The sequence below is a fragment of the Sceloporus occidentalis genome, unplaced genomic scaffold, assembly GCF_023333645.1.
Source record: "Sceloporus occidentalis isolate IW3139 unplaced genomic scaffold, rSceOcc1.0.p SCAF_7, whole genome shotgun sequence".
NCBI lineage: Eukaryota > Metazoa > Chordata > Lepidosauria > Squamata > Phrynosomatidae > Sceloporus > Sceloporus occidentalis.
Genome location: NW_028316987.1, coordinates 84211521 through 84230499, shown reverse-complemented (window position 1 = coordinate 84230499; position 18979 = coordinate 84211521). Strand labels below are relative to the sequence as shown.

Sequence of the window (18979 nt, the reverse complement as noted above, 5' to 3'; positions counted from 1 at the left end):
GGAAGGGCCCTCAAAATAGCCTGCAAATGAAAATATATATAACATTTTTTTTTTGTAAGAAACACCTCTTTCCAAAATGCATTGAATTTGTTTCCCCCCTTCCAACACTCCCTGAAACATCCTGCCATGTGAGTAAAATGGGCACTGCAGTGTTAATTTTTTGAAGCCATTCCAAGCTGCACACCGCATCAGCATTTCATGGTCCAGCATTTTCTGCATCATATTTTTCCCCCATGAGTGTGAAATTTCAGCAGATTGTTATGCAAAACAGTTTTGTGTCTCTGTGTGACTGGGGAGACAGCTGTTAGTCCTAATGAGGAGTGCTAGCTTTACAGTATTTCTGTTGATTGAGACCCACGGAGGGAGCAGAATGTTCCAGATCAGGCAGTGGTGTGTGGTGAGAAAGTGCCACTCTGTCAGCTGGAAGTACATGCTCGGCTGCTCCCTACGACAAGATAAATGAGTTTTACTGGGTCTTGGCAGAGTCTGAAGTTTTTCCACAGAATGGTAGTAGCACACCAAACTCCCTGTGGGAAACCCACAGTTTAAGGGTGTTGTAAGACTACTGCTTCTTTGCCAACTTTTTTAATGCCCAAAGAATACCTGTCATCCATTCTGAGTTATTAAAAGCTAATGTCTTTTAGCGTTCCATTAACACTATGTCTAACGATCTTTTGTTGACATTTTTCATTAATTTAGCCAAAGGGATATTAACCACAGATTTAAGTTGGTTACAGTTGCTAGAGAATCAGCATCAAGTGAAAGGAAAAAAAAAAAAAAAAGGGGGGGGGGAGAGATGCTTATTCTCTTTCCTAGTTTTTTATTCAAACATTCCAGGTTCAGCACAGATTGAGCTCTGTCTGGGCAGTACAGGTTGAGTCTCCCTTATCCAAAATGCTTGGGAACAGAGGTGTTTTGGATTCTTTTTGGATTTTGGAATACCTGTATTTGCATATATGTACATAATGAGATATCTTGGAGATGGAACCGAAGTCTAAACACAAAATTCCTGTATGTTTCATATACTTCTTATACATATAGCCTGAATGTAATTTTATACAATAATTTTAATAATTTTGTGCATGAAACAAAGTTTGTGTAAACGGAACCATCAGAAAGCAAAGATGACACTGTTTCAGCCCCCCATGGAAAACCTTTTGAGTTTTTTGTTTGTTTGTTTTTTGGAATATTTTGCATTTTGGAATTCTGGATAAGAGAGACTGGATAACCTGTATCTGTTATGTCATTAGCCTCTGTAGAAGAAATCACTAAATTAACCAAATGTTCTGCTTAGCTCCTTCCCTATTTTTCTTAAAGATTGAGATGAAACTTCAATATAGTTTGTAAGTTTTAAAAGGAAATTGGCCCTAATTCTGTTTTGTTTGTTACAGGAGCAGTTAGAAGTATAATGTTAGAGGGAACCACAAATTAGAGAGGTTCAAAGGTTCATTACACTTCATATGAAAAAGACATCCTTCCTTGTACAGTGCTGGAACATGGGCATCTAGTTAACATTTGTGAAGTGCCATTTATGCAGGACTTAAATTCAAAAAGTATTTATGAATGAGCACACAGTGGCTCAGTGGTTAAGTCACTGACTCTGACAATTGCAAGATTGGCAAGTTGACAGTTCAAGAACTCCGGTCACTAGTCCCAGCTTCTGCCAACCTAGCAATTTGAAAGCATGTAAAAGAGCAAGTAGATAAATAGCTACCACTTTGGTAGGAAGGTACCAGTGTTGTGTACAGTCATACTGGCATATGATCACTGGAAACTATGGCTTAGGGAGCTGGGTATATTTAACCCAGAGAAGAGATGATTGGAAGAAGCCAAGTACAATGAAAAATTTGCAGATTTGCACTGTAGAAGCCTACTGAAATTGAAAAGTCTAAACGGTAATCTCAAAATGAAACTATAGAAGGAGTCCAACACATCTCTGTGGGCATATCCAACAATCCAGGTCCAGATGAGTTTTTTCAGAAAGCCATTGGGTAGTCAGAATGATAATAAATGAGTAGGAAAACACACATGTATATATTCCGTAGTTCATATATGGAATCTCTAGTTAAATAAGATCTTCCACAAGAAATGTAGGAAACATCTCACGAAGAAGACCTTAGCCATCTGGAGCACACAGGTGACCCAGCAGAAATAAATTTTATTTGATAATGTTTTGACAGTACGGGAATTTTTCATGAGCAGTGTTGGATCATTGTTTTCAAGTTAACACATGGAATATTTCAACTACTCAAGAGTTAATTCCTTGCCATTTCTGTCTTCAAAAATCTTTCAGCATATGTGACCCATGCTATACCTTTGGGATGTGGATTGGGGTGCAAATTTAAACAAAATACAAAAAATGTTCAAGTTCTTGAGCAAAGACTGAAAAGCAGGGAGCTTTGAACAGTTGCTTGAAAATACAAGCTTTTACATCTAGTTAACTAGATGAATAATTTTAATGCATGATGAAAAATAAAATCTATTGTCATGTGTTATGCAACAGCTCTCCTTGCAGGAATATTTCAGTATCTAATGCATATAATTTGAGATGCTCTGTGTATTTCTTGGTGTGAATGTATGGTAATTTTGGAGATCATCCATAGATCAAGTAGCCATTTGTAATTGCTTGTGCCCTCACTGCAGCTCAGGTGCATAGGCATATGTAATTGGGTCTTGGGCTCAGAAGGCTCAAGTGAAAACCTTTAGTTTGTGCCACATAATTACCCTGACCAGCTCAGTGGCACTTTGATACAGCTTTAAAAAACTTCATACCACTGACACAATGCTGTTTGGATCTAATTAAACTTTAATTTGATGTCAATTTAAATTAAGAGGGCTTGCACATACTAGTCCATTGTGACTTGGGGTAATACTAATCTCAATCAGTAGGCTGAATAGGACATGAGATCACATTCTCACAGTACAATAGAAGTGACAGGAGCAACTTGACACCTTAAATTAAAATTACTAAATTCCAAGCAATTGATGTGTGTGACCCCCAAGCTATACAGGATAGGTCATTAAATGCAATCCATACAAATTGAGCTGAGAAGCACACTGTAATGAGCCAGGGGAAGGAACAAAATGCTTTGTTAACATGCTGTACAGGTGGAAACAAGCTAAAGGCTTCGTAGACTAGAATAAAGGGGGGGGGGGACCCTTAAAACTCAAGTCTTTGTCTCTGCAGATGTAACATATTTTTGGTTACTTGGGTTAATTATTTTTGTTCTCTGTTGAGCCTTCATTTGAACATTGTGATGCCAATAAACAGGATTTTTAAAGAAAAAAAAACCCCAACAACTTCATTTCTAGGAATCAGCTACCAATAACACAGGAGACCAAGATCACCTATTGTTACTTATGAGTTAAATTTTTCTTCATATATGTGGTTTATGCTACTGACCACAATCTTGTTGGTAAGCTGCTGCTGCTGCTGCTGCTGCTGCTGCTGCTGCTGCTTCTTCTTCTTCTTCTTCTTCTTCTTCTTCTTCTTCTTCTTCTTCTTCTTCTTCTTCTATTTATTTATATCCCACTCTTTTTCCAAAGCTGGGACTCAGGGTGGCTCACCACATTAAAAAACAGTACAATTAAAACCATACAAAAATAGTACATTAAAATAGAATTAACTACACTGGCATAGATGGTGGCATTGGCAGGGGTTAAATGGCCATGAGAGCAAGGACCAGTGATGATGAGGTTTCTTCTGAGAAAACTATTCTGCTAGCTCCTGAGCTGTTTAGAAGCTTGCAGGACAGCTTTCTCTGCTGACGGGAATTGCTTTCTCTGCCATTCCTTTCCAACACCACCACTACCTAACACTCCAAAAAGTGCCTTACATTGGCATAACAGCCCATTACACTGCCATGTGGTATTATGTTTCTGTGTTATATCCATTCATGTGTCAAAGTGTTGGACTGCATTATTTAGTATGCATGTGTATGAGAAAAACAAGCACAAACTACATCCTGTAGGGAGCTGTTGATTGAAATAAATAGCCATATCAGAAATCTTTGGCTTTTTGTGTGTATTATTCCACTATTACAATTTTGAAATAATTTGATTTTAGTTTTCTTCAAAGCAGTATTGTACATTTTAAAAAGTTCAAGAATAATTGTGATAACTGTTACCATTTCCCTTTAAGCACTGTGACTTCAGCTGTCTTCACTGTGGGAGACAATGTTGTTTCGGGTAGTGACGACCGTACTGTGAAAGTCTGGGACTTGAAAAATATGAGATCGCCAATTGCCACTATTCGCACAGATTCTGCGGTAAACAGGTAAGCCAGAAGAGCCCATCTGGACAAGTGGTTGAGATACTAACATAATTGTTGGAGTCAGAGGGGAGGATCTGTTTACATTCAGAAACTTTGTACTATTAATATACCATAGATTGGGGGATCCTGCCCTCCTTATTGACATCCATTACATAATTGTTTTGTTGAAGCTAGATGAATGTTATGATTTTGAGATTAATACTCTGCATCTAAAATCACAGCAGTAAATTAGACATATTGGTACTCTTTTAACCATGAGCTCTAATTACTCCAGAAACTGTAGTGGTATGTCATAATTGTGGTACCCAGTTCTCTTAGCCTTTTCTGAAAGGAAATTATTGAAATCAGGGGTGCAGAGCAGCTAAAAATTACTGTTGGGAAAGCTGCATGGATTCTGTATTTGAAGGGTTATTCACACAGTGAAAATAATCCGGGATGAATTTGGGAGAAATCTTTGTTGTTCACACGAATCCCGAATGTACTTGTTTAAGTTTGGGGAGGGGCTGCCAAAAAACCCACTTACCCCAGGATAATCGATATTGGGCTTTCCTCCAAGTTTTTACAAAAGACTTGCATCGTCGGCTGTGTGAACAACAATGCGAATAGAGCTGAAAAGACTCGGGATAAAATTCCTCATGCCTTTAACGGGCTTCAAATGCATTCACATCATCAACAGCCCATGTGGTCAAGAAAACGCCACCCCTTTCCCAGCAGAATAGCAATCACTGGGGAGAAAAGAGGAGAGAGAGAAGAAAAGGAGGCAGAGAAAAAGGGATGCTGGTCCCTTTTTGTCTGGCTGATGGGTGCGGGGACAAGAGAAGGGTGCCTGCACATGTGAGCATCCGAAGTCAGAGAGATGCGAAGCGATGTGGTTCCTGGAAAGAAGTTGTTTCATGGTGTGAATAACACGGAATGTGAGAGTGAGGTTATTCACATCATTCCCAACATGTGGAATGAGGCCTGAGTCAGAAATTACTTGAGGGCACATAACAACAAATAATAGCCAAGCATTATCCATGGTTTGTACCAGATCATTTTGAGCTGTAGTGCTGAAGGCTATCCTGTGGGCTTTAGAGTGAATGTAAGAAAGGCCTCTTAAAACTTCAGGATTACTTTGGATGTATTTGTTTATTGCTTGCAGGTTAGAGTTTTCCTGTGAATTTGCACAAACATACCTGAGTTACTAGCTGTTTATGTAACAGTTGTTTTTGAGAGACTGTATAAAGAATCCCATGTGTGCAATTAAAGGCACTTAATGCAAACTGAGTGAATGACTTAATTTCTTTTACTTCCCCTTGGACTGCATTAGCTATCCCTCTGGAAGATTCCCTGATGCTGAGGGGAGGGGAATATAGGCAAGTTCCAGTGTGCCCAATTATAATCTTCCATGGTCCTTCCTTGCCCAGAGAACTGTATTAGGGCTTCTAGTGGTGGTGGTAACAATGAGGATTTTGATGACCACCTTGTGGATTTTATTTTTCTTAGTTTAAAAATTGTTGTACGCAATGGTGGGAAGTATGTAGAACTTAAATATCAGGTAAATCATGTTCTGTGAATTTGAACAACTGTCAGTTCCTATGTGTCAGGCTCCCTAACCTATTTTTTAAAATCTCTTCTGTGCAGGATTAATGTTTGTGTCGGTCAAAGAATCATTGCACTTCCACATGACAACCGGCAGGTTAGATTATTTGACATGTCTGGAGTGCGATTAGCACGGCTCCCTCGCAGCAACAGACAGGTACCAGCAGTTTTAGTTCCATATATTAGAAAGATGCTTCCCATCCTTTTTTCAGAATTTAGAATGCTTATTGCAGGATATCTTATTCAAGGGCTATCTAATTTACGGAAATGTCCTTTGCAAAGATCATGCCTGGTCTAACAGTAGTCAAACTGTCATACCGTTATGTATTGAATAAAAATGTATTTCCTTCCTCTTTATTTTTGGCATATCTTGAGTGCAGTTTGCCTATTTAAAGTAACTGCATTGTATCCAAGTCCACTGAAGGTCTTAGTCTTCAAAGTCCTGAATGGCTTAAGTCTGGTACACCTTAAGGATGACCTTTCCTGTTCCATAGACAGCTATTTAGTTTTTCCTCAGTAGACATTCTTGCAGTTCTTCCTTTTTCAGAATTTAAGCTAGTGCATATTCACAATGCTTTCTCATTTTGGAACTGTTTCTTCAAAGAAGCTCACTTAGCATTGAGTCCAATGTTTGTAGCATCAAGGAAGGATCTTTTCCTGTGGCAGGCCTACTGCAAGTTCTGGTTCATATTATTGTGCTACCATTTTTTTAAAAAAAAATATTGGAAGTTAATATGAGAGACTTCTGACCAATAGAAAATATAGTCACTTCACTATGCTGTCTTTCAATCCATGCTTTTTTGGGACTTTTAAAAAAATAACACCACATTACATAAATCCAGCTTGGTTATGCAGAATCTATTTGACAGGGAGCCATAACTAATTTTGGGCTTTGAGTATATCTGTCTCTGTGTTGCTTTTCCATGATAAGCCATGTTCAAGCTGGTTTGTGATATCAGAAGTATGTAATACCATAAAACTTCACATTAAGGACTAATTTTTACAAGCCATATAAATATAATTGAAACACCTCATATTGATAAATATAATTGAAACACCTCATATTGATAAATATATACCAAGATGAGACAGTCTAGTAATATACATAATGAGTAATGTAAAAAATGAAGACTTTAGTCTGGTTATATTTTGGTGTATTAGCAATAGAAGGAGGTTCTGTAGGTAAAGACAGTCAGAGAACTTCTCAGGCTGGTGGAAAGAAGTCAAAGAGAGCAGGGGCATGTGTTGCTAAACATAGCCATAGGAAGTTCCACTGAGCTCATAAAGTTCTTCAAATAAATGTTTAATTTGCTCACTGAAATCAAAGGGATGTGAAAGCATTTAAATTTAGTCAGATAATGCCCTCTTTGGTTCTTTTGTTTGTTTTGATAACATATTTTTAATAGTGTGACTAATGGACTTCTGAGGAGCTGATCTAGTCTACTGATTCCCTTCCAAAGCTTTCCAACAATTAGGATGATCTTCAATTTATTTATGAGTTGTATTTGGCTGCTTACTTTGTATGTAGCATAACTTGATCATCAGAACAAGAGTTGAGTCTCAGCTATGGTGGGAACCGAATCCTTCAGAAAGTTAACTGATATGAACAAACAAACCATCTTGGTATACATGTTTTTGAAACAGCAACAGGAGTACATGGGGCAGAAATTCTAATGCAGTCCTTTTGTTGTTACAGGGCCACAGAAGAATGGTCTGTTGTTCCGCTTGGAGCGAAGACCATCCAATATGTAATCTGTTCACTTGTGGATTTGATCGCCAGGCTATTGGATGGAACATCAACATCCCTGCCTTGCTTCAGGAAAAATGAGATGTTGGAAGTATCCTCCCCCCCTCCCTTTTCAGTTTTGTTGCCATAGACTTCTGTGCAGACTTTCCTGTAAGCTAGTCTGCTATCATTGTACAAGGTGCTCCTTGAAAGGGGATGTGTTGCAAAGTTGTTACCACGTTGTGCACAGTTGCATGAAATATACAGAAAAAATGTGACCTTTCAAAGATGTTAGGTTCTTGTGTATGAATTTTTATATCTTGGCATCCACTGGTGACTAGAAGGATGTTTGGCTTTCCTATGGAGCATATAAGTGTTCATAAGTTATTCAGCCTAGATGAAGAGTAGGACATTATGTCTGACTTAAATGTGAATTCTATGTACTTATTGTGAAGAATATATAGTCTGATATCATTTTACATATCTGCCTTGTTGTTAAAAAGAGTATAGGGCTAAACTTTTTAAAATGAAGGGAGAATTTCATTGAGAAGTATGATGGAAATTTACTTATATCTATATGAAGTCTGACCTGACTCCAGTGTAGTATTAATTTCAACACCAAACCTAGTCTAGTTACTGGAATGAAATTAATGGTTATAAAAGGAGATGAAAAGTAATGTTTTAACATTGGGCATAGAATGTTAGGTTGCCAAGTTGAAATATCCCTATACATTTCAAGAACTAATTGGTTCATTCTTACCTCTCATTTGGTTTGAGCTACCACTCCGTGTTTTGAAATCTCAGCAAATGACAAACTATTACAATCACGGCAGTCTGAATAAGTTCTTAATAAGCACTTTAGTTTATAGCAGCAGTTATAAACCACCAGTATTTGATGACATTTCCTAAAGAATGTGAGAGTTGTATCTAAGAAGGATTGACATCACTACACTTTTGTGAAGTATTTTTTTTAAGGCAGAGAATATTTTTTTTTAACTATAGCTGTGTTTAACATATTTCAGATTTGGTGGGAGCTCCCCCATCATAGTTACATTTTGAGCCAAAAAATTCAAAGGTCAATATCCTAACAAGCATATGAATTCTGCATGCTCAAAGCAGCTTGAGTGTTCCTTGCCCTCCTCCACCCATCCCATGGCAAGCTACTTTTGAAACTAAGGGGTCTTACAAAAGCAGTACATAATGTCACATAGTGGACCATTGTTAAAAGAAAATAATTTTAAAAATCTAATCAGGTATGCCCAAGCCATTGGCCATGCCAAACATACTTCTGTGGATTCTGGCCATTGAAACTGAGAATGCTACCTCAAAAATGAATGTAAGGCTACTTTGAATTTTGCTGTTTAACCTTGACAAGGCACTTTGGATCTCATTCTGATGTGCTGTCTTAAAGAGTAGAAGACAATCATACCAAATTTCAGACTTTAATTGAGTCAAGCATAATAAAAATATTACCACAGTTAGGCATTACTTGTTCATTTTGAATGTAGATAAAAGTCCCTGTTCCCCAACATTTTAAAGGTTTTCTTTAAATTTAATTCAAGACAGTTCTAAATGGGTTTTACTCTTCCTGCACTGTGTTTGGCGTCTGTGATTTGTAAGGATGTTTCTTAGATGGCAGTTTTGAAAAAAAAATATGTGGAGGCTGTGTTTACAGTTTCTTCATAGATGTTTCATTTTCAGCTGAAAGCAGAAAGTGCTTCTCTTAACTTTCTGTCCATATCTCAGGGTTGGAGTTAATCAAAGTGGAAGTGTAGATCGCTTACAAATATTTTAACATGAATCCCCATAAAAACCCTGCATTACATTTTCTTCATTCTTTGTTGTTGTTTAGTTTAGATTGTTTTGTTTTCCAGAGCACTGCCCAGCATAAATTGGAGAGACTTGCTCTTATTTCCTTCTCTGTATAGCAGAAAGAGTAAGTCAAAAGTGGATATATATTTACAAGAGAACCAGAATCCTAGAAACAACACCAGCCATGAAATGATACATAATAAATGGCAGTTAAGGTAGTTTATGGAAAACCCAGAAGAGAGTTATTACAACAAACATATAACGTTAACAGTAGCTTGATCTGTCTGGGGCAAATGGTTACATGATCCCAAAACTGAAGTGGCTGTGTTGAATTTAAAGTGGGATTCAGTGCTCTGAATGTTTATCAGACATATAATGATGATTTGCAGGTTGATTTAAATCTACTAGAGGGGTTTCTCTCCTCCCTGGAGAATCCTTACTTGTGTCTGAAAAAAAAAAAAAAGACTCCATGATCTCTTTGTGCTCCAAAACTTGTAGATGGGATTTATTATATTTTGGGGCATGTACATCTACTATTGCCATGGAGTGATTAGCAGGTAAATCAACATAGTTGGACAGAAGTAGCCATGCCAGTTCATCCTTTTACTCTCCTGTTTGGATAGTAAGAAAAGCTGGAGTAAATTTCAACTCTACAACACACATGTAGAGTTCTTTCTCTAAAAAGCCCTGTTTTTATCTGTGTGCTCCATGGCTAATGGAGCAGAACGCATTTTAATCCCAATTCATGTACAGTATGAGAGCAATAAACTATTTGGACCTTTGAGACACACACACACCCCTTTTAGGGAAAAGCTTGCATGCCCCTTGGTCTCGCTGACTGGGGTCTCTATGGAATGGTTTGGGAATGGTTCTTTGGCTTCAGCTGCATAAAAAGGTCACATGCTTTGGGTCTGTAGTTTTTCTTAAATGCATGAGAAGTAACAGGAACATGGCACTGATACGATTCCCTGTTGCTGAGCTTTATATCACCAAAGGACCAACCTTTCATAGCAGATATATCCACAGAGTTGTTCTGACTTAAGCAGTAGGCCTTAGCTTTTTTAAAGGAGCAGATTTGTTACTGAACTACTGCAATATCTTAAGTGTTGCCTTGAGGCAACAAGTGCCCATTTCAATAGGTCAGTAAAGTCAGTTACACACTCCACTTTTTCTCATCTCCATGTCAAAATGAATAAGGATTCTAACTACTGCTGTACTTAATTATGTCCTGCATTTCACATAGAAGGAAAGTGACTGTTGCATATTTTCAGTATTGAGATTTGGTTTTGCAGAAGATGGCTGTATCACTGGGTAAATCACAAAGACATGTGTCTGTCTGTCTCTTTCTCTGTGTATATAAGTTCTTCAAACAGTGCACATCATTTTTTGCAGATGAAAAAATGTGTAACTATTTCTAAATCAGAAGAATCTTATTTTGATGCCTAAGTCTTTGAAAACCAACTTCTTGAGAGGGAGAAAATCCTGTAGTTGTGTGTCAATGTAGAACCACTTGTTTTTTTGTTTACTGAGGTTCTGGTGATATATATAATTGTGAGTTTTTTTAGATGTTCAGTGTTTGTCTTTGTTGCAATTTGAAATGCCATTAAACCATTCATCATAATTTCAGAATTTGCATTTTTAATAAGCTCCAAATGATGTGATTCGTAAAAGTCTTTCCTTATTCTCTCAATAAGCTGGCTACATGAATATCAGTCAGAAGTAGTTCAGCCTTTTCTGAGAGTTTTGTCTGCTATTAAAGATGGAATGAGATGTTACAAACCACTGGACTGCCACTAAAAATAGTGGCCTTCTCTCATTTTCATTTCCTTTTGTTTTGAAACATCTAGGAATATACCATACATGACACACAATAATACTGATTTTAATTGTCCCTGTTTTGCTAATTGGCTGTTGACTACAGGAGAGGGAAACTCACACCTTGAGGTCAGTTGTGTATAAATAGCTTAACATTACGAGAATGAGATACAATCCTGCGATTTCTAGTAGTCACCCCTTTGTCCTTTTTAACATCTAGTTACATTATCAGCCATAGTTCACAGAAAAAAACCCAAAGTAGCTGTTGAAAACAGGATTTGTCTGTGTTACACAGTGTGGTCCTGTTTTGCTGTTATACATTTTGAACTATATAACTTAAAAGTGCCTTTTACTGGTACTTTTGTACACTTCCATTTCCTTCCATATTCTTTGCAAGGAAATCTTTAATTGCATCTTGCTACACAGGTTAGGAACATCCTCCACGTGGCTCGTTTCCCCAATGTTACATTAAATTGATTTTTCTTGCTTAAAGAAACCAGTCAAAACATAGAATCAGTACAATTTATTTTGATACAACAGCCCTCAGTGTATCACGAAACAACTTTACAGACTGAACAGAAATAACTGATACAGCTTACAATAAGCTGAACTCGAGATTGACAAGTGATCCAAAGATTGTTGCATTCATATAAAAATGAAGTGTTAGGATTGCTATGGAAACATCTTGCATAGTTAAGATCCTTCCTGGAATATTCTTACAAAATTGTCATCTTTGAATTTGTCAGACAGCATGAGTGAGGCCAAGCATGTTAAGTTATTGGAGTTAAACATTTCTCTTGGAGTAATCTTTGCAAGTGTGAAAACTGAAATGGGACTTGAACAAATGACACTGTTACTCCTTTTTGCTCTTGCAGAGGAGAAGCGCAATCCAAAATATCAATAGCATGTACAAGCAGGTGACTTGCCCACAAGCATAAAAATCTCCAAAATGGTGTAGATGAAAATGTTTTGCACTAATAGGCTTCTTGTACAATATGGTCTGTATAATCTTTGTGAGTCAAAGAAGGTTCAAAGAGAAAGTTCTAAGCATTTGGAGTGGGGGTCCTTTGACCCTTCAGATGCTTTGGACTGCACCTCTCAAAATCTCCTGATCATTGGCCATGCTGAATGGGGTTTCTGGTAGTTGAAGTTAAAAGCAACTGGAATGCTGAATGTTCTCTGCCATTGCTCTAAACGAGGAGTGAGAATAATGAGGCCCACTGAATTTTGTCGAACTGTTATTTCCAACAATCCTAGCCAACCTAGCTGATGATGATGAGTGCTAGGAGATGCAGTCCAGCAGTATTGTAAGGTGTGTATGATTCCCATCCTTGCTTGAAGCAATACATTTGGATTTTAATGTGAGCATGGCTTCATAAACATTAACATGCTGATGTGGTGCGGTGACAGGAGTAAACGCTACCACATCAAGCTGATTTGAATCTCTGCTCAGCTATGGAAACCCACTGAGTGATTTTGGATAAGTCACATTCTCTCAACCTCAGAGGAAGGCAAAGGCAAACTCACTCTGAACAAATCTTGCCAAGGAGACCCTGTGATAAGTTCACCTAGCATTCATCATCATCAGCCATTTGTTGGAATGACTTAAAGGCACACAACAGCAAACCAGCTAACACGAGATAGATGTGGCAGTGATGAATATAATATCAAGATTATTCATGCTCTTTGAACGATATTAGGTCATCATAACACTGAATTATCACTGGTTAATATAGTGCCTTGTACAAAATATCACAAAAGTCCCAAGTTCATGGCTGCTGAAAATGGTACCATTTAATGGAGTAGTTGATCAGCTAACACATTTCATAATTAGGCATGAGAAGACTAGCCAGCAAGCCACACTATGAAGAACATGTTTTGGCACTGGTCCATGGTGTAGTGGTTTGAGTATTGGACTATGACTGGAGACCAGGGTTTGATTCCCCACTTGACCATGAAATCCACTGGGTGGCCTTGGGCAAATCACATGCTCTCAAGCGAAGGCAGTGGCAAACCTTGGAACATATCTTACTAAGAAAACCCCATGATAGATCCACCCTAGGGTCGCCAACAACAACAACAAGTAAGTGGATTGCATTGTGAGTTCCCTGTGGAAGCAAAGAAAATGTGCAGAACATAGCATTGCAGGAGATGGGAGACTCCACATCTTGAGAATCTCAACTTTCCTTTTGAAGAAAAGTTAAATTATTCACTGTACTGTATATGCTTGCGAGTGATGCCTACTAAAATCTCAGGAACAAGAGAAGTGGCTGATTTAAGTTCTAATATTAAGGTATAACGTTTTGTCCCTGTCCCTCTCCTCAAGTAGTAGAGCTAGAGTAAATTTATTTAAAATACACTTATTCAGATTCAGTATTTGGAGGTGCTGAATTATGTATTAGCAGACAGCTGGGTCTAATTGTACTTGGGGTTTGTCAAGGTGAGCCTCGTTTGCCTGTCTTGGATGAGATTATACTATAGAGAGATGACTATATTAAGATCCAACTTTGTGCTTCCTCGAATGAAATGCCAGCAAGTGATGATGGTAAACAGGTTAATATAACTGGATTATTTAATGTTTGGATTTCTCACCAGCTTAAGCAACATCCCCAGAGAAAGGGCATTTTGTTATTTAAAAGTGAAATGATGGAGTAAGGTTTAATCTGATTTTTATTCCTTATCTAGCTTTGTCAAAATGTTATCTACATTTCTGCAGCATAACTTATCTGAAGCCAAGGAAAACAAAGATTTTGGGTTTTTTTTATGGATACAATCTCAGAGGAAGATTGATAGTACAACACAGCTGTTAATCATGAGAAGACAAGGGATGTGAAAACTACTTCTATAAACCAGGAGGGATTAGGAAATTAACCTGGTGCTTTGTAATGACTTTCAGCATTCTGTTGCCATATAGTCAGAGCTTGCTCTTGGTTATACCTTACAATACAGGTATAGGGAATGTTCATTAAGTGCCAACTTGAAATTCTCAGGTTACTGAGAAGATGGTAAATCAGGATAAGATCACAGTCCACATGCACTAAACCGGTTGGCCTCTGTAAAAGGTATCATGGAAAGGAGTCAAACACTTAAGACTGTGTTTTGCTTACTTAGCAGTGGCTTGGTGTGAAAGAGCTGGTTGATTCTAAGGCTGCATGATAAAATACACGTTATTGCTAAAATGAAGCAAGCCTTCAATAAGAAAAGGCAAATGTAAAAAAGCAGTGGCATGTTCAGGTGTCCTAACCAGCCAGATTCCTCTGAAGATGATGTGCAACTGAACAATGAATTCAGCTGAATCCTCAACACAAACCACAAGGCAGGATGCCTTCAGTCCAACATTTACTTGCAATCATGTACCGCATCCCTGTTTGTGCCTCTTGACAAAGCACAAGAGACTGCAGGAACCAGGACTTTGTGGTTTAGGCTTATGTAGCCCATATTTATATCATGCTTTTCCTCCAAGGAGCTCAAAATGGTGCATAAGTCAGTCCGAGAGCTGATGAGAAGCAAAAGTAAATGAGCTTTATGGCTGAGTGGGGATTTGAACATGGCTGTTCCCACTACTAATCTCACAGTTAGTTTGTACCTTCAGCTTGTGTGCTTGAATCCTGTCTTCCCCCAGCCTTGTTAAAGTTAAGCTTGCTTAGTCATGTTGGGAGACTAGATGTAAGAAGAGGGAGGTAAGCAAAGAATAATATGTGAACCAAGCCAGCATGGTGGAGTGGCTTGAGTGATGGGCTATGACTCTGGAGCCCAGGGTTCAATTCTCAGCATGGCCATGAAATCCATTGGTGACCTTGGGCAAGTCACATGCTCTCAGCCAAAGGGGAAGGCAGTGGCAAACCTCTCCTGAACAAAGCTTGCCAAGAAAACCTCATGATAGTTTTGCCTTAGGGTCACCATAAGTTGGAAATAACTTAAAGGCACACAGCAACAACAAGGTCATATAGTGCCACACTTTTCATGGGAATGGAATGTGAAGGAAAGAGATGAATCCATAGGTATAGAAATGAAACAGCTTGTTAATTCAGATCTGGCAAAGGGTATGCTACTGTGCTGATCTTTTCAAGAAACTTTCTGGTTTCCTCCATGAAGTGCATTCACTGAGTTAGACAGACACAATGCACATCTTGTGCATCTGTGGCTCAGAAAGAGCAAGGACAGATCTCTTGCAGGTCTAGGGGCATGATTCTCTCAGAGCAGAGATTGGAATGTGTGGCTCCCCAGCTAACATTGGACCTCAGCTCCTATCAGCCCCAGCTAGTGTAGAGATGATAGGAGTTACAGTCCAGCAACAACTTCAGAGCCACACAGTTACTGTCCCTGATTTAAAGCAAGAGCAACGAACCTGTCTCCTTGTTTGTATGAAGTGCATGACAGATGTATGGGCCTTCCCATTTTATAGGGAAGACAAGTGTGTTAAAAGTGTCCCCGTTGACCCTTTCTTGGCCCACTCAGAGTAGCAGCAACTCAAACTACAAAATGACTTAAGAAAGTACCAGGGAATTTGAAAGAGAATCCTTGCTTCAGCCTTCTCACTATGAGCTTGATTTCTATCACAGGGAGCGGAATTAGGAGACCAGCAGCTTCTTTAAAAAAAATAAATGCTGCCTGCTTTATATCACAAAACCACGGGAAATTTGCTATGACTGCTCATCTTCCCTCTGGAACAGCAAAGCCATTGGCAGCCCTGGTCTACCAAGTTGACACAACATCTGTCGTGAATGCTGTGCTTGCCTATAGAGCCAGTCAACCGTCGGTCCCTGGTGTTTTGTGTGTGTTTCTGTTCAACAAACACAGCCTGACTCCCTTTAAAGATGCAAACAATCAAAAAAGTAATGAACCCACAAGGAAGCAAATCTCTCCCTCCCAACACCTGCAAAAGAGGACATGGGACCAGACATGTCTTCATCATAGCTGCGGTCCAAGGAAAGGAGGGTGCACTGCCCCTATACCCCCAGGTATTTTCTTACAATTTTGGTATGCAAGAGGATACACTTGCAAGGTATCAGACCACATAACCCACAATATGCTTTTTACAGTTCTCGTGGGTAAAATCTATATGAGAGCACATTCTGAGCCTCTCCTGAGTCTGCTTCAGATTATTTTGGAACCAGATCAGCCTCTGGCATGCCACACTAATGTCTTCAGTCTGACTCGAAATTGGTTTTATGAACCACACACAAGTATAAAATGGGAGTAAGAAGGCCTGCCAGCAGTGTGTATGTGAGTCTCTCATTAGCATGAACTCCTGTATTGTCTTGGCCCCATGGGTTGGGATGAGTTGTATGTACTTCCCCAAGAAATTATATTTACATTGTATGTTTGAATATGTGCAGATTCAAATACTTTGTCAAATCATTCATTTGTAAAAAAATAAACACAGCCTTATCTCTGTTTTACATAGTTTAATCCTGTATGTGTCTAGTTTGATGTCTTAGAAAAACAAACGCCCAGGACCAGTGGGCCGAATAAGGGGGAAATCCTTCACTGTTGGAGCCAGCATGGTGTAAAGGTTTCAGTGCTGGACTATGATTCTGAGATCAGGGTTTGAATCCCTGCTCAGCCATGGAAGCCCACTGGATGACTTTGGGCAAGTCACACAATCTCAGCTTCAGAGGAAGGCAAAAGCAAAACTCCTTTGAGCAAATCTGGCCAAGAAAACATCATGATAGGGTTGCCATAGAGTCACTGTAAGTTGGAAATGACTTGAAGGCACATAACAACAATTCTGGCCCAAAATATATTTGTTGGACCCCACTTTACCATTTCTCCCCCCTCCCTTTTCTGTAACTATAAGATACTATTTCCTGGTGCAAAATCCCTTTGCTAAGCTTTTCTCCCTTTTCTCTCTTTTCTTTTCTCCCTAGCTATTTACCTCTTTCAGAGTCTCCTCTCCCACTCTTTCAGCAACATATGTGATGTTATTGTTATTGTTACTGAAGGGTCTGGAAACCATGCCTTATGATGAAAGATTTAAGGAGCTGGAGAAGAGATGGTTAAGAGGTCATGGGACAGCCCTGTTTAAATCGTTGAATGAGTGTCATGTTGAAGATGGAGCAAGCTTGTTTTCTGCTGCTCCAGAGAATAGGGCATGGAGCAATGGGTTCAAACTACAGGAAAAGAGATTCCACTTAAACATTAGGAGAAACTTCTTGACAGTAAGAGCTGGAACACACTCCCTTGGGGAGTGGCAAAGTCTCCTTTTTTGAAGATCTTTAAACAGAGACTGGATGGCCATCTGCCAGGGTGCTTTGATTCTGTTTTCCTGCATGGCAGAGGATTGAACTGGAGGGCCCTGGGGTCTCTTTCAACTCTACGATTCTATGACTCCATGGACATTATCACATGGGCCTGGGGGAACGCAATTAGAGCGGGACGAAAGGCAGTGGGATGGGAATGGAACGGGAAAAGGATGCATTTTACCACATGCCGGAATGCTGCTGATGCCACCGGAAGACTCATAGTGTCACCCCCCACTGACCTCCTCCCATTTCACACCATACGGAATCCTTAGTAATGTTTTTTTGCACTAATGTTACTTGTAAATCATAATTCCCATATACCACTGAATGTAATGCTAACAGTTGTGACATAAACAACTAGCAAAATCAAAATTATACCTTCAAATTACAATGTCATACACAAAACCTAAATGTATTTACATATACATAGTGAAGATTTGGTTAAAATTAAATGTTTTTAAAGAAAATTTGGAAAGAATATAAGTGTGCATATGCTGTGTGCATACCTGTTTACCCAGTGATGTACATTTCTGCTTCTGTTTCTTGCTCTATCTTCATTTTGTATCTTTCTGTTCCACCCAGCCTCATGTCAGCATCTCCTGATTCTGTTCAGAGACACCTCTTATCTTTGCAAAGTTTGAAAATACTTGTCATGTATGACAGTTTTCTTAAATGTATTTGTGGGCAGTCTTGTTGATTCCAGCTGTGTTGTATGATGTTCCATCTTCCTGGATAGCCAGGTTTTCCCTGATGTGTGTGTGCTGTTCCTTTCCTCCTTTCACGGTTTTCACTTCAGACTACCCTCTTTTTTAGTCAAGCGATGCTCTGTTTTTTAGACAGAGTTTTTCATTTCGTACAGTGTTCTTAGTCTTCACTTCCACCAGAGGGCAGGGCATGACATAGAAGGAAAAGAGGTAGGTGTGTTTGAGTGTCATATGTTTGAATTATACTGAAGTTAGGCTAAAAATAAAGGCATGGAATTTAGGTGCTGTAAAGAAATACACTTTCTCTGTCAAGGCTACATCTCAATATGCCTTCATCAAACCTTCTCTCCAAAACAACTGTGAGTGTGTTGTAATCTTGGTTAATTTTTAAAAATGCTGCGTTGTTTTTTAAAGTTTGAAGCAGGTTATCAAAACCTACAGCTTTTCAGAATGTTAAACAGAATACAATAATACCGTTAAACAAACATGTATAAGGATGGAGTAGATAAGGAGGTAACCCCAGAAAAAAACTGAACAACTTATTGGATTACACCATATATTGCAATGCTTTTCTAAATTAAAATTATAAAAGACAGGTGTCTTACATTGGCCTCTAGTCAAATTTTGAAGGGACTTTTCAAAGTCACAATAGCAATGGGAAAATGGCATAATGTTGCCTATTGATGTTTCAAACAGAAAAGGACTTGAAATCTTAAATCTCAAAGGATGTGCAGAGAAAAAAACTGAATGAGAAAGAGGCAGGTATGGTACCATTAGAAGAAAAGCGCCCGTAAAAGGGGGGGAAATGTATATTTTAGCACCA

At 38.7% G+C, this 18979-nt stretch overlaps 1 protein-coding gene across 4 annotated transcripts in view; it reads left to right on the top strand.

The window, feature by feature from the left end:
- The window catches only part of WDR37 (WD repeat domain 37), a 60366-nt gene extending 49362 nt beyond the window's left edge, over nt 1-11004 (top strand). For all 4 annotated transcript variants that reach the window (XM_089533520.1, XM_089533517.1, XM_089533518.1 and 1 more), the window contains 3 exons: nt 4142-4276; nt 5897-6011; nt 7551-11004. In XM_089533520.1, coding sequence (XP_089389646.1) covers nt 4142-4276; nt 5897-6011; nt 7551-7682 — 382 coding nt within the window. In that variant the 3' untranslated portion in view covers nt 7683-11004. The remainder of the gene's footprint in view (nt 1-4141; nt 4277-5896; nt 6012-7550) is intronic.
- Nucleotides 11005-18979: the final 7975 nt, after the last annotated feature.